A 16608-nucleotide genomic window follows, 5' to 3' on the forward strand; every position below is an offset into this window, starting at 1 on the left:
ATTACATTAAAATAGAGAAATCATAGGTGCCATGCACAGAGCATGGCTTTACACCATATAATCTGGAAACTAGATGCATTATTTTAGGTGGTTTATTTTGTGTAACATCCCCAAAAATATGTTTCCCCCTCCCCATGTACAATTTGTCATGCTTCTTTCAGTCTCTCTCTGTCCATCTTTAAAACTACAGTTCTTATCAAGGGTTTGTTTTGTTTTTAAATAGGTTCCTTTTTGTTTGGTTTAGGAATATTGGATAAAATAGTCCATCAGTGATTTACTAATAAGTGTACAAGCTTATGCAATATTAACAGGAACATATATAGGAGTGGGTCTGTAGCATAAATAGGTCCTGTACCTAGAAAAAAAAAAAAAGACAAGAGGAGAGGGAGAGATTAATATTCTGTCTTTAAAAACGTGTTACATACATAGCTTCTTAATATAGAAAAATATAGGAGGATTTATTTTCATCATTTCAGTCAGAGGCCAGAAGCTTAATTTTAATAGTAAGATCACATACTAAAGCTATCCAGCTCAAATGCCTTTATTCCCCAAAGCCTACCTCTCACTTAGGTCATTTCATTATGCATTACTAATGGTATGGCCTAAACTTGGCATCTGGTATAGCAGCAATTGAGACTGCTATAAATATACCTTAATCCATTATAACATTTCCTGACAGATGACAGGTATCAACCACCCATCACTTTAAAAGAAAATGACAAATGCTGTGGCTGTACTCTGCAACATTCCTTGATCAACAAGACACGTACCACTTTTGTTTGGAATTGAGACAGCAAGACCTTGCATTTTGTTTACCTTCTACACATAAAGAGCAATATCTAGAAAAGTCAGATGTGGAAGAGACCTATTAAAGACATCTAGTCCAAACCCTGGGAAGGGCAAGATTGTTTTAGTCACTATTGTCTCAAAGGCTTTATCCGGATTAGTTTTAAATGCCACAAGTGATGGGACTTTCATCCTGCCTCTTGGGACTTTTCCACAGTCTAGTAGATCTCATAGTTAAGAATAATTTTCTCACATACAGATAAAATTTCTTATATCTATTACCTTGTGCTACCTTAAATAATTCTTCTCTCTGTGATGTTTACAAGTACACCTCTACCTCGATAGAACGCTGTCCTCGGGAGCCAAAAAATCTTACCGCGTTATAGGTGAAACCGCGTTATATCGAACTTGCTTTGATCCACCGGAGTGTGCAACCCCGCCCACACGGAGCACTGCTTTACCACGTTATATCCAAATTCGTGTTATATCGGGTCGCGTTATATCGAGGTAGCGGTGTACTCAAAAGGTGTAAACAGTTATGTTCCCAGGAAATTGTCCCTTAGCCAAGTATATTTAATTCTTTTAAATCATTCCTTGCAAGTCAGTTTCTAATCTCTGACTCTTTTTTATTGCTCTTCTCTAAATTTCCCCCCCTTCCCCATTTGTCTTAATCATTCCAGTAACAAAGTGCCCAGAGCTCAAAACGGCAGGGATTCTCAAACTGGAGCCTGTGAACCACTTGCTGGTGGCCTGTGGAAAGCTGGCTGGTTGCATGGTGCTGGCTCCCCTCCTGGTTTCCATCTGCTCAGTCACATTAAGATACAGATAAAAATGCATTAAATATTTTCCTATATTACTTTTCCATGTAAGACATTGCTTTAGATGCCACAAGGATGTTATACAGACTGCAAGTGATCTGTGATAGTGAATGGGAGGGGAGGTGTTCCTGCAGTTAGCACCAAGGTTCTTGCACTAGAGAGAACCCATACAGAGGCAGATTCTGCTGCCCTTATGTGAAGTAGTGCCTCTTTCCACCAATGTTCTCATTGACGTGAGCAAGACTGAACCAGGGGCTATCACTGTAAGAGTATAAGAATCTGGTCCACAGAGAGGATAAACCCCTGGAATTAGTACACAAGGTGTTTTCTCACCAGAGTCACAAAGAGAGTACTGGAGCACTGAATTCAAGGTATTGTCAGCTGAGGTTGCCAACTTTCTGATTGCAGAAAACCGAACACCCTTGTCCCGCCCCCTGCCCCCGCTCACTCCATCCCACCTCCCGGCTCTGGCCTGGGGGTGTGGGCTCCGGGGTGGGGCCAGAAATGAGAGGTTCAGGGTGCGGGAGGAGACTCCGGGCTGGGACCGAGGGGTTTGGAGTGCAGAAGGGAGCTCAGGGATGGGACAGGGGGTTGGGGTGCAGGCTCTGGGAGGGAGTTTGGGTGTGGGAGAGGGCTCAAAGCTGGGGCGGGGGTTGGCATGCAGGAAGGGGTTCAGGGTGTGGGCTCTGGCTGGCGCTTACCTGAAGCGGCTCCCGGAAGTAGCTGGCATGTCCCCCTGGCTCCTAGGCAGAGGGGTGGCCAGGGGGCTCTGCGCGCTGCCCCCATCTACAGATGCTGCCCCTGCAGCTCCCATTGGCTGTGGTTCTTGGCCAATGGAAGCTGCAGAGCCGGCGCTCAGGGCGTCACCGGTGCTGCAGACAGGGCAGTGTGTGGAGCCTCCCTGACCACCTCTGCACCTAGCAGCCAGAGGGACATGCTGGCCGCTTCTTGGAGCTGCGTGGAGCCGGGTGCTGTGGCCAACCGGACTTTTAGTGGCCCAGTCAGCTGTGCTGACTGGAGCCACCAGGGTCCCTTTTCGACCAGGCATTCTGGTCAAAAACCAGACACCTGGCAACCCTATTGTCAGCAGAGGCACCAAGGAGTATAACTGCCCTGCTACAGGTTGTTATGTTGTAGATCAAAACTGGGTCCTCCCTCTATTTTATCATATTCCCAACTCATATCTAGTTTGCTGTCCACTATCACCTTTAGGCATTACTGCTTCTTAAGTGTGTCCCTCTGCCTTAATAGCTGCTGGATGCACTATTAAGTGCTGGAGCTTTTAATATAGGGAGTCTACAAGTTAAATGTTTAACTTTATAACAATGCAGAGAGGTTGCAAATGATTCTTCCCATAGCCAACCCCTTTCCATGAATCATAACAGTCAAAGAGTTTGCACAGAAATATTTCTAAAAAATGTGCTAAAATACTTGTTTATTTTCTATTCATTAGCTACCTGCATTAAAAAGAAAGAAGTTTACACTGTGCCACAAGACCCAATCCCCTATAAAGGTAGCGTAGAGGTGCCCTGCTCTAGAAGAAGCGCCTGGACACACTGTGACTGGGGACCAATACCTAGTAGAGCTGTGTGGGGACCACGGTTGTTTCTACACCCTTTACAGCTCAGTTCTTCTCGGAGAAGTGAATGTGAAAAATGGCACCTTCTTACTCAGCAGATCTGCTTCTTTTTTTTATTCACAATCCTATCTGCAGGGTGAGTTATTACTGCTTCAGAGCCAACACAACCGAGACTATGTGAGCAGGATTTGTCTGCATCATCAATTGATTGGCAGTTAGTACACAATCAGTTACAGCTATGCCAGCCTACTGAAGGCAATGGACTTGGAGACCATAATTGGAAGGCAATAGGGGGTTGCATAAGTGTAGCTGAAGACGTAGTTTGCTTTGTGGAACCTTTATTACTGGAGATAATGCAAAAGACAGAAAGAGCCCAGCTTGACCCTCAGATCCCAGGTTGAGTTTGCAGGGTTGGCAGAAGGAACAGCTTTACACTTGTAAACCACCAAGCGTATTAGTTATGGAGTCATTGAGAGACAAACAGGGAACCACCCAGTGCTGTATTTACAGTCACTTTTCAGAAAGGAAGCCTTTAAGTGGGACCTGTAGGCACTCAGTATCTCTGAAAAAAATCAGTCCACTTTTAATTTAGGAGCCAAGCTTTATATAACCTATTATGAAAATGTTAGTCTGGGTTTATTACACAGGTTTGCATGCATTGTGAGTCTCTCCATGTGCGTTCTGTGGTTCAGTCAAAGGGAATACTTGGAAATGCTCTTCTGTAAACATGGCACCACCGCTCAAATTAACTCATGGTCTACATTTGCCTCACCAGCAAAGATACATTACTATTCAATAGCAAAATATTCAATCACAAATCTGCCAGGATGTTATTAAGAACTAATTTTCACACCATCTAGTTTCCAGACTCCAATGAGTTTATGAGAAGCCACCTTGCATGAATGCTGCTTGCCTACAGTTAATTTAAGTCTTTCCATGTACATTTGTACATGAGACCATCAACTAAGTATTAGCTGAGCATGAAAAGGAATTTTTACAGAAAATCATTAACAAATGCAATTAACTAAGGCAGCAAAAGAAGCAATTCATAAAGTTGTTTTTAAAGGGCATTAGAGATGTGTGTGAAAGGAGGGAAGACAGCAAGCATGGCATAGCTGTATAAACTCAAGAGCTAAAAGGTACTTCCTGATCATCTTCTGTCCTATAATTGTATGTTGCTGCGAGGGAGGCGGAAGGAACAAGTGGAAAAAAACAGCTCCCAAAGAGAAAGGGTCACACTTTGTGCATCTAAACCAACTAAACTTCATGAGGCAGCGAATGAGCCTAATATAGGAAATGCGTAACTCAGTTCTCCAAGGGTCAGCATGTGACAGTCCTGTGGAAGCACAAGGGGCTAGGTAACGGTCAGGTGCAAGGAGCCTGTGCCTTTCTGTCCCTTTGGAGGGGCTGGGTACATCCCCAGTCCTTGCACTCAGAAAGCACAAAGACTCTGGCAAGATTTGCATTGCCAAGACTGTAAGACTCCCCTAAAATGGGCAAGGAGGAGGTGGGATGATACCCACCCCCAAATCCTTGCACGAGCCAGTAGAGCTACCTCCATGCAGGGGAGAGTGCATAGTTAACACTTTTGAAGGATGTATCAGCAGACATACACCTTTTGTACTGCCTCAAGGAGCTCCTGTTGAGGCAGTGGGCCTCCTCATCCCCCAGTCATAATCCTGCCCCGAGTGGCTGGTCAATGAAGGCCTGTGAGAAGCCAGCCAGAGTAACAGTACCTGGGACAATGGAACCTGTATACAGGAATGGCTTTGGACACCAGACAAGTCCCCATGACAGTCTCCAAAGGCTGCTCTGTCAGCTGGGACTGGGGTCACCTGGTGTAAGAGCCTCTCTTCTTCCCTCCCCCCTTTGGAGTGACCTTTCTCATGCTTGTTCTTTGCCCAAAGAAAAATAATTTTGGGGCGAGATGGAGAAGTCATTCAAGAAGAGGGGCAAACGTAAGGAAGTTTTCATATCAATATGTTTTCCAGATTCGTGTCTATGCTTATATAACTCACAAATGTTCTGTTTAGGGAAGCCCGGGGCAGGTCTAGGGACAAGGGTCTTTGGCATGTAGAAAGAACTATAGTTCAGAAATAACTACAGGGGAGAGTTCCCATTCCAGGCATTCTTTTTACGTCAGTATGTCTGGAGCTCTGTGCATTACACATAAACAGGGCTCTGTTTACTTCTACGTATGATCCCGTACACATACAGGAGCACTGAATTCAACAGAGGGACCAAGTACAGTTAAAACTCAGTCAAATAAATGCAGAATATCATACTGCAGTTGCTGGCATTAATACATTGTGCACATTAAAATAAAGGCACAGTGAGCCCAATCCTCTGAGGTGCTGAAGGGCTCCTATAACTTCCAAGTGTCTTTGAAACGCACTGATCTAAATGGGAACTGAGGGTGTTCAGCACTTGGTGGGTCTGGGTCCTAAGGGCCCAAGCCTGCACATTACACACATTCTAAACTCTTGTTTATAGCAACAGGAGATTTGAATGCCAGTGGTTATAGGATCAGCCCCATGTATAATGTGTTTACTGATATACATGATCAATAGCCGTTCTCCTAATTTTTCCTTAAAAAAGAGTCTGTGCATAAATATGTATATGCTGATACACAGTGATGTCTGAAAACATAAATGCATCAAGGTCAGAAAATGCAAGGTTAAATTGACCAGAGAAGCTGTTAAGTCGATCACATCCTTTGCTGCCACTCTATTTGCTATGTTTATGTTCTTATTGCTATCATACCAACAGATGTAACTAAATAGTTAAATGTTTGATGTTTTAAAAAATCTGTTTAATTATTTGTGTTTTAAAGAGAAAGTATAATACAGCAAATGTAACATGTAAAAACATGACCACTTCAACATCCCATTTTAAGCCTAATGTTTAATGATAAATAAAAATAAAACAGTATGTCTACACTTTTTATATGCATCTAAATCACTGGTACCAGGGGTTCCAACTGACACCACCATTTCCAAACTGTCAGCAGCCTCGTCTCATGCCTGGACCATTCTAACAGCTTTGGAGGGGCCAGCCCTTGAACTAGGGCATATAGGATTCATCATCTCCCACAGAAGTGCCACAGTTCCTGTATGTGGCCATCTGCAGTGAAGCCTAAGACTCTGCCTCTGAGGCAAGTGGCAGCTCTTGATGGCTCTGTAAAGCTTGCCAGGGCACACGCGGTCAGCCAGCTCCACACCTGCATAGCACTAAGGTGAGGATTTGGCCTGGTATATTTAGTATGTTATTAAAATGTAAGCTTGGTAACGGAGCACTGCTGCTGCTGGCAGTGAATAAATAGGACTTTGATTTCTAAGGTTGTTACAGGTCATTTAAGGAAAAAGAAAAAGTAGAATTTTAATAAATGGGAAAATCCCCTTGAAACAGCAGCTAAGAATTGATCGTCTATAAATTTGGTCTTTTTAGGTATTCTGAAGTGGGGCCAACAGCACCTGGTTAGGATTTCTCTTCTTATGCCAAGCAACCATCATCTGTAACTAGGTATAATAACTGTAAATTTACAAGATCTGCCGTGGCAAATTTTAAATTCTAAGTACTCCTAATCTGGTTTAAATCTCAATTTAAACCTCTGAATTAAAACCAATATTTAGCACTTTATGTGCGAGTGAAGAACTTGAAATCTCCATGTTTTTACACATATTCCCCTGTCTGATTTTTGCAGGAGAACTGTTCGTAACCCTTTTAAGATCATCTGAGCATGCTTATTTCACAATTAATTTTAGCAGTTAGAGTTAAAGAAACCTTTTTGTGGTTGCTTGTTTTTGATGAAAGGCAGATCTCTCTATTTAAACCCCAAGACCAATTTTTCCTTTCATAGCAGTGTAAGCAAACCCACTGAAATCAATGAAGTTATGTATGTAAAACTGTTCTGAAAGGAGATTCAGGTGGCATAACTTTGGAAGACGCAAGACTGGGTCAAATGCACAACTCTCATTGGCTTGCCTCTTGTTCAGCTTGGCCAATACTCCTTACTGCTTTTAACAATTATTACGGGCTACTTGAATTCAGTGAGCCATAGACTTACACTGATGCAACTGAAAGCAGAGTGAGTATTTCCCTTGAAGTCAGTGGGATGACCCTTAATTTGCTTCAGTAAGTGACTTAAGAAGCCCGGGTGTAATTGAGCAGTACCTGGACCCAGATTTTCAGGATTCTGTCATGAGAAAGAACTTTGGGATTGGATCCAGATTTAAAAGTAGCAAACTACTGTACTGAGGATCCCGACCAGGGGTATCTGTCTCTATGCAGTTACTTCTGTAGTGCAGACACTTTAAAAATAAAATGAAATTTCATCTTCCGATATATATTTGCTCTTTTTATGTTCTTATTGCTATCATACAAAAATATGTAACTAAATATTTAAAAGTTTGATGTTTTAAAAATCTATTTAATTACTTGTGGTTTAAAGAGAAAGCATAATATAGCAAATGTACATGTGAAACATGACATATTATGTATTACAACTACTGATGTGTCATGAAATAATGTAAAAATAAAAAATATCAAGAATTATTTTATTTAAATGAAATAGTTTAAAAAAATAAATTTCATTTTAAAACAAGCTTTCAAAACATTTTTCCTTCTTCAGAATTTCTGTTTTGCTGGAAATTTTGAAAATATTCCAATTTGGAAAGAAAACAAATTTCAAAATGTCAAAATTTCCTGCAAAACAGAAATGTGAAATTTCAAAGAGCAGTACTAAGCAGTAATCCCAGCAAAATTAAGAGTTGACGTTGTGAGACGAAGACACACTTCGCACTTGGGTACGGAGGTATACCTGAGATGAGCCAAGCAGAGTTTCTACTGGCCAAACACGAATGCCCATTTGAGAGAGCACCTGGAAGCAGAGCAAGGTGTGCAAAAAAAGCATAGCGATCGACAACTGGAGGAGGCTCTACAATTGAATGAAATCTCAGCCCGATGCTGGGAAAAGGTCAGAAGACACCTGTCCACTTTTAATGAAAGGAACTACAAGGTCACAGTAGGTCACTCCAATTTTTGTGTGTTGGACTATCTGGAGAACTGTGATCAGGCAACTGAAAATGCATTTTGCAACATCTGGCATTCCTGACATGCTATGCTCAAATAGGCCACAGTACACTGCAGCAGGATTCAAATGATTCAGCACAAGATGTCTTCCCCTGGGTACCCACAAAGCAATGGGAAGGCAGAATGGGCAGTAAAGGCAGCAAAGAGACCAATGGTAAAAGCAAAACAGATCAGAAAGGGTCGTTACCTGGCAATATTGGACCATCACAATGCATTGTCCCAGGGACTAGATAGTTGCCTAGCACAGGGACTGGTGGATCAGAAGACCAAGACTGGGCTTCCTGTGAGGGGCAGCCCAGCAGAGGAATAACCGCTGTTAAGAGAATGCCAAGCTAACCAGCAGCCTGTTACAACAAAAGAGCCAAGGATCTGAGGCCATTACACACAGATAAGCAGGGCTGGGTCCAACCATGAAAGAGCCACACAAGGCAATGGCAAAAGATAACAGTGGGATATGCATCATATGAGGTAGCTACAGACTCAGTACAGCAGTGGAGATCAAACCCAAGACAACTGCAGAGTAGCAGCAGACAGCTGGCATGCCCAGACAGGGCCAAGACCAAGAGGATTTATAACGAGCTTCAGCCATGAGCTGGCATGACAGAAATACAGAGGACCAACAGAATGAAAGCAGCAACAGGGTAGAAACAAGTCCCCCACCAACAGCGATAACAAATACAAGACGACTGGTTCAAAGACCACTATACTGGAAGAACTATGAGGCCCCACAGCTGGTATCCCAGCTGGTTCAAGCCCCACAGCTGGTATCCCAGCTTTACTACTGCTTGGCAAGCACAACATTTTCAGTGTGGTGCAGAGGGATTTATCTACATCACTCATTAACTTAATGCAAACTTCGAGCGAAACCCTAGTACACCACTAGTTAAAAGCAGGTGCTCCGTTGTCACAAAATTATTCCCCACCTTTGGTAACATGAAGGTTCATTCATGCAAGGCTACTAAACGCTCTGCACTCCACTGGTTTAAAGTCCTGACTTCCAACTGGCTCTGCACAGTTGGACCCTGCACATCTTAGTTAAACGCCACTGCGCAGCCAGAAGCCGAATCGGGGCCTAGATTTGGCTGATAGAATGCTGTCCTCCCACATGTTCTTAAATCACTGAATGGGATGAATCCATATCGAGCCACATGGGATGAAGCATGAAGAAGTGATGGTAATGAGTTTTCCACCCGCTGCACACTTCTGCTTATGACTTAGATTTTTAAATCTCCTTCCATGACTATGTTGTCTTGAGAAAGCTACTTCACATCAGATTGGATTTACATTCCTATACAGCTGTGAAAGAGGATGCAAGTGGTGGTCCATCTCTCTCCCTTCTTCTACCTATTGCTGTGGTTCCCAGGTCACCGACAGACCCTCTTATATGTCTGGGTGAAAGATATTCTTATTTCCTGTTTTTGTGGGTTCCTGAAAGAGTAAAAAGTCCATCCCCCATGTCTCTCCCACCTGACCACACATTTATACATCAAACTCCTCAAAGAAATGGAAGTTCGTTTTATTTGCCAACAGCCCTGGAAGATCTTGCATCATCATCTCAAGTCTCTTCAATCACACCCAGTTCCACCCCTCAACTTACTCCAAATCTATTTGCATCTCAGCATAGCCTTATTGTACTTATTAATCATGTCCATCCTCTAGTTATAGTGGAAAAATACAAAATGTACAAAAATAGCCTAAGAAAAGTTATTCTAGTGATATTTCCAGCCCAATTGCCCAGACCCAAAGATTCTGACAGTTCAGATAAGGCTTGAAATAGCATCTGGACTATTCAGTATTTATCTGAAAAAGCATTTTGAGGTTCACCCATCACAGTACTATGGTGCTGGGTTAGGGAAAAACATGGGGGGTGAGGTTGATTAGAGAGGATACAGAGGGTTTTGCAGAGATTGTGTATAGGGCTGCACAAGGTATATGCTCAACACTGGTGAAAAATCATATTTTTGTGAAAAAAAAATTAGATCTGTGAAGCAGTTGCCTTTTTATTTTGTTTGCTCCTTCAGCAGGTGGAAGATGTTGGTGTCTTAATGGATGCTCTGCTTTTATATGAAAAAAGGATAAGGCTACGTTTTAGTCACAGCTATTTTTAGTAAGGCTGTCGATTAATTGCAGTTAACTCATGCAATTAATTCAAAAAAATTAATCACGATTAATCACACTGTTAAACAATAGAATACCAACTGAAATTTATTAAATATTTTGGATGCTTTTCTACATTTTCAAATATATTTCAAATTACAACACAGAATACAAAGTGTACAGTGCTCACTTTATATGATTTTTTATTACAAATATTTGCACTGTAAAAATGATAAACAAAAGAAATAGCATTTTTCAATTCACCTCATACAAGTACTATAGTGCAATCTCTTTACCATGAAAGTGCAACTTACAAATGTAGGGTTTTTTTGTTACATAACTGCACTCAAAAACAAAACAATGCAAAAACTTTAGAGCCTACAAGTCCACTCAGTCCTACTTCTTGTTCAGCCAACCGCTACGAGAAATAAGTTTGTTTACATTTATGGGAGATAATGCTGCCCACTTCTTAATGACAATGTCACCTGAAGGTGAGAAGAGGCATTCGCATGGCACTGTTGTAGCTGGCATCACAAGGTATTGATCTGCCAGATGAGCTAAAGATTCATATGCCTCACATGCTTCAGCCATCGTTCCAGAGAACATGCTTCCATGCTGATGATGCTTGTTTTAAAAAAAAAAGCATTAATTAAATTTGTGACTGAACTCCTTGCGGGAGAATTGTATGTCTCCTGCTCAGTTTTACCCGCATTCTGCCATATATTTCATGTTATAGCCGTCTCGGATGATGACTTTTTAAGATCATTTAAAGGATCGTTTTAAGAGCACTTTCACTGCAAATTTGACAAAATGAAAAGAAAATACCAATGTGAAATTTCTAAAGATAGCTACAGCACTCGACCCGAGGTTTAAGAATCTGAAGTGCCTTCCAAAATCTGAGAGGGATGAGGTGGGCAACATGCTTTCAGAAGTCTTAAAAGAGCAACACTCTGATGAGGAAACTACAGAACCCAAACCATCAAAAAAGAAAATCAACCTCTGCTGGTGGCATCTGACTCATGATGATGAAATGAACATGCATCGGACTACACTGCTTTGGATGGTTATCAAGCAGAACCCGTCATCAGCACGGACACATGTCCCCTGTAATGGTGGTTGAAGCATGAAGGAACATATGAATCTTTAGTGCATCTGGCATGTAAATATCTTGCAACACTAGCTACAAAAGTGCCATGCAAACGCCTGTTCTCACTTTCAGGTGACATTGTAAACAAGAAGCGGGCAGCATTATCTTCTGCAAATGTAAACAAACTTGTTTGTCTGAGGGATTGGCTGAACAAGAAGTAGGACTGATTAACTTGTAGGCTCTAAAGTTTTACATTGTTTTATTTTTGAATGCAGGTTTTCTTTGTACATAGTTCTACATTTGTAAGTTCAACTTTCATGATAAAGAGATTGCACTACAGTACTTGTATTAGGTACATTGAAAAATACTATTTGTTTTGTTTTTTCCAGTTCAAATATTTGTAATAAAAAATAAAGTGAGCACTGTACACTTTGTATTCTGTGTTGTAATTAAAATCGATATATTTGAAAATGTAGAAAACATCCAAAAATATTTAAATAAATGGTATTCTATTATTGTTTAACAGTGCGATTAATCAGGATTAATTTTTTTAAATTGCTTGACAGCCCTAACTTTTAGTAAAAGTCGTGGACAGGTCACGGGCCATAAACAAAAATTCAGGGCCGGTAACCAGTCCATGACTTTTACTAAAAATACCCACCATGACTAAAAATTGGGCGGCGGGGCCCGGGGAAGGGGTGGTGGTGGTCCAGGAGCGCTGTAGGTGCTGCGAGAGGGGGTCGAGGTGACCTGGGAGACCCACTGGTACTGGGGATGGGGAGGGCCGGGCTGCAGTGTGGGCCCTGGGACCCCCCACTGGTGTTGGGGGAGGGAGGGTTGGCGGGGCTCCCTACCCAGCTCTGCGTCTCTGCAGCTCCTAGGTGGCGAAGGCAGGGGCCAGGGCAGGGGCTCCTCTGCTGCTCCTGCCACAAGCGCCGGCTGCCGTAGCTCCCATTGGCCGGGAACTGCAGCCAATGGGAGCTGTGGGGGCGGGGCCTGTGGGCGCCGGCAGCACACGGCACGGAGACCCCCCCAGCCCATCCGCCACCTAGGAGCTGCAGGGGGACCCACAACTCCAGGTAAGTGCCCCCCGCCAATCCCCTGAGCCCCTTCCCACACACCTAAACACCAGCCGCTGCAGAAGTCACGGAGATCAGGGAAAATCATGGAATCCATGATCTCTGTGACAGACTTGCAGCCTTAAATATGGGGCATCACTATGAACTAAATACTACTGTTATGGATGCATTAGAAGTCTATAAACAGATTATGCAGGGAGGAGAGGAGAGAGGCAATGGGGGAAATCTGTGAGCTTGTGCCATGAAGCAATGTTAGGCTCCTCCTTCAATGTTTATTTTCTAAAGCATTACAATACTTTGCTGGCAGCGAATTTGTTTGCACGCCTGTGGGGCTACATAGGACAGATCAAGGAACTGATGGAGAAATAAAGTACAATGTATCTTCCGTAAGCCACCACAATTATCAAAAGTGGATGGATCTCTGATTACAGTAGAGCTCATTACAACTGAAATTTATTAGGGCCAAATACAATACTGTATTCCCAAAACATTAGGACTGACAATTCCTTCCAAACATATATATGGTACAGAGGCCCATCAATCATCCTTTTAGGAGATTTTTACAGTTTCCGCTGGATCATCTGATTTTGGACATCTAGTAGGACAACTGCTATGTTCCTATGTAGCACACGGTTTCTATTGTTTGATTACTGTTTGTTAATGGTTATATTTAATAGAGGCAAGTTACACTAATACGCTTGGTAAATTTGCTGGAATGCACATAAGGAAGAGAGCAGGAAATCAAGAGAGCATCTCTGTTCTTCCATGGTAGGATGGATATATACAAATCATGTGTTAGTAAACTTGGTAGAGCCGAGCTCCCAGGGAAAGTCTCAAGGAGGATCAGAAGAGCACGTTGAAAGGAATCAGTGTGCTCTTATTCCCAAACAACCACTTGCCAGTTGCACCACTTAGGATAGGAATTGCCACACAGAGCAGTCTAAAGGAAAGTCTAATTTTGCCTCTCATAAATACCAGCATTTGATTATGGAAACCGTTGAATCAGGTCTGAGCTCTGCATCCACAAAGCCCAGCAGGGAAATGTCTCTCTACACATAAACTATGGTAATTTGTCCTTTCTAGCTTATACAGCCAGAATACTATTATACCAGTCTGAATTTAAATAAACTAATACAGTTCCTCTTTTGGGATCCGCAGTCAGGTTCTTCTCCATGGTAAATTAATATAATAGATTTCTGCTCTGGTGTCCGTGAGCAAAGTCTCCATGATGTGGAACCAAGACACCAAAAATCAGATAAGAATATATTGCTGTGGATGTGCGCCAGTTATAGAATTTCCTATAGCAGTATGACTAGGACACTAACATAACAATAATAAGTGTCATTAATTTTTTCCCTGAAGCTTTGATAATGTGGGATAAAATAGGCTATTCTTTTTAAAAGGAAAGACTAGTGAGATTGGTGAAAGATTGATCTTCAACTAATAAGCTTTAAAAGATATAATAAGAGAATAAATTACCACATTAGTAGGTGTTAAAATGTTAATAAATTAGGACCCAGTCTGCAAACACTTTACTATTAGGCTTAGTGCTTCCTTCTGTGAATAGTCACGTTGCTATGCGCCAACTCCAAACATCCAAAAATAATGAGCCAGCACCCAAATTAAGAGATTGACTTAAAAATGAGATTTTGTATAAACAGTAAATTTGGGGTTTTTTACTTGCCTTCTGATTTTTAGAGTGCACTTTGGCTACATTTTCAAATTTTCCTCTGCAACCATGACAACTAGAAACTATTTTTAAAGTGAAAGCTGGGATATTTATGTATTCAGATGATTCCAGGAGCTGGACTTCAAGAGAAACACCAACTATTGCATGGCTTACAACAAAACTGCAAAAGATGGCAATTTATCTTCACTGTAGTAAGCTAGTAGTAAACACTATGCCCTGTATTAAGTGTTCACAGGAGTGGGGCCTTAGGTAGCACACAAGGTTTTACCATTCATAGGTCCAACACTTGTCAGTGAAGTAGCTTTGACTTCACAGGAGAAGTCCCTATATGTTGTTAATTAGCATTTAGAACATAAGAACGGCCATACTGGGTCAGACCAAAGGTCCATCTAGCCCAGTATCCTGTCTTCCAACAGTGGCCAATGCCAGGTGCTCAGAGGGAATGAACAGAGCAGGTAACCATCAAGTGATCCATTCCCTGTCTCCCATTCCCAGCTTCTGGCAAACAGAGGTTAGGGACACCATCCCTGCCCATCCTGGCTAATTGCCATTGATAGACCTATCCTCCATCTGGAAATTTAAATCTGGAAATTTCTGAATTACTGAAGTCAATGTATTTTTACTTTGGAATTTTCCAGACAATAACTCTCTCCCTTCCATAGGTCAAAGAATAAGTACTAGAGTGAGGTTCAGGAGCAGTCTTGAAATCTCAGGCCTCAGTCTACATGGGAAAAGTAAATATTTTAAGAGCTGCAAACCTCAATCTCTATGAAGAAGAGATCACTCTTCCTCTGTCTATACATACAAACATTCATAAATGTTTGTGTGTGCACATGTGCGCATGCACACACACTTTCCACTGGTGAATCTATGTAGGGCGCTCACTCTGACAAAAAGGACAGCCACCATCCTCTTCTGGATTAAAAGAAAGTAGCTGTAACACTTTCCATTGAGAGCTATGAAATATAATCTTTATAGAAACAGCCAACAAAACACTTGCTAGGGAAAAAGTGTGGACAGAGGGATAACAGCGAATGCCGTCTTTTTATATAAAATGGAAAAAAGTAAAAAAAACAAACAAACCCCAAAACATTAGGATTCAGATTAGAAGCACTTGGAAGCACACTGCCATTTTATATCTACAAGGCTAGTAAAATGTATTTTAGTTAAACTAAGCTAGAGTATGTTTTACAATTGACTAACATGATAGACATAAGATAGCATCAAATTAATTGTTAATCCTGGTTAGACTAGTCTTGAGGTTAACACCTGTCATTAGCACATAAAAGAACATTCTGTTTCGTACCACTAATCTATGCAAATATATGAGCAGGCCTCAGCAAGTTATTGTAACCACTTGACATCATAACTAAATTTCTTTTCTCCGACTGTGTCACAATACGATCTGTAATGCAAACACACCAGCTTCTCCACAGAACACAGTTGCTCTACTTTCCTGCTAACACAATTGCCTCCCAACTGATGATAGCCTAGCAATACAAAATACTTGGTTGTTAACTGCTGTTGTGACAAATAATACTATTTTGCTGACACCCCCATTTTATTATTGACACATGGAATTGCTTTGCCATTATCTAATTTTAACAACACATAGTAAATAGCAATTGTGAACCTGTCACAATACTCACTGCTTTAGCAGATCTAAATTAAAACCTATAATGAAGCCATCTTATTACTAACACAGTCCTGTCAGACTCTGGTAAGTAAAGACAAACTACTGTCTTTATAGGACTATTATCAGACTCATTTTCTAGCAGATGCTGTCATGCTTTCGCTTTTCAACTACAAACCCCACTATAATAATCCTCTTTATAACTAGGTTTGCTTATTACATTCTTGGCTCCCAATGCTGGTGTTATAAAGCAGTTTAAGTGTACTACTTTAAAGATTAGGGGAATACAATATTAAATATTACAAGACAATTCACCCCCCAAAAAATTAATACATCATTAACTCTGTATCAATATACTGGAGTCCTCGACTATCTATTACCAGCTTCTCTTGCAAGAAGTACTGATTGTGAACAAGTACTACACATAGAGACTGATTTTGCAAAACAACCACTGGAAATGTACCTTCAAAATTTGCAAAGTGTACTTGTTTGCATGCACAGAAACCATGCAACTTATATGCTTGGGTACACAGACAGACATTTAGGCACATAGTTTTCCACTTGCAAATGACCATTTTTCACACATAAATGGATATATGGGCAAGTACTGTTGATGCAAATTAAATACAATTTAAGAAAGCTCTTTGAAAATGTAGTCCACAACAGATAAGGCTCTCCAAACATTTAAAAAGAAACTGGAGCCCAGTTTCCATTATTTTTCTTTATTACAATTTACACATATTTTAAA

General features: G+C 41.4%; 1 protein-coding gene across 1 annotated transcript in view; it reads right to left on the reverse strand.

Moving 5' to 3' along the window:
- Positions 1-266: 266 nt before the first annotated feature.
- VSTM2B (V-set and transmembrane domain containing 2B) overlaps positions 267-16608 on the reverse strand; it is a 30017-nt gene continuing 13675 nt past the window's right edge. Inside the window, exon 5 of the mRNA XM_065416868.1 lies at positions 267-355. Within this exon, the coding sequence (XP_065272940.1) occupies positions 267-355 (89 nt within the window). The remainder of the gene's footprint in view (positions 356-16608) is intronic.

Source organism: Emys orbicularis, chromosome 14 (genome assembly GCF_028017835.1).
Source record: "Emys orbicularis isolate rEmyOrb1 chromosome 14, rEmyOrb1.hap1, whole genome shotgun sequence".
NCBI classification, from domain to species: domain Eukaryota; kingdom Metazoa; phylum Chordata; order Testudines; family Emydidae; genus Emys; species Emys orbicularis.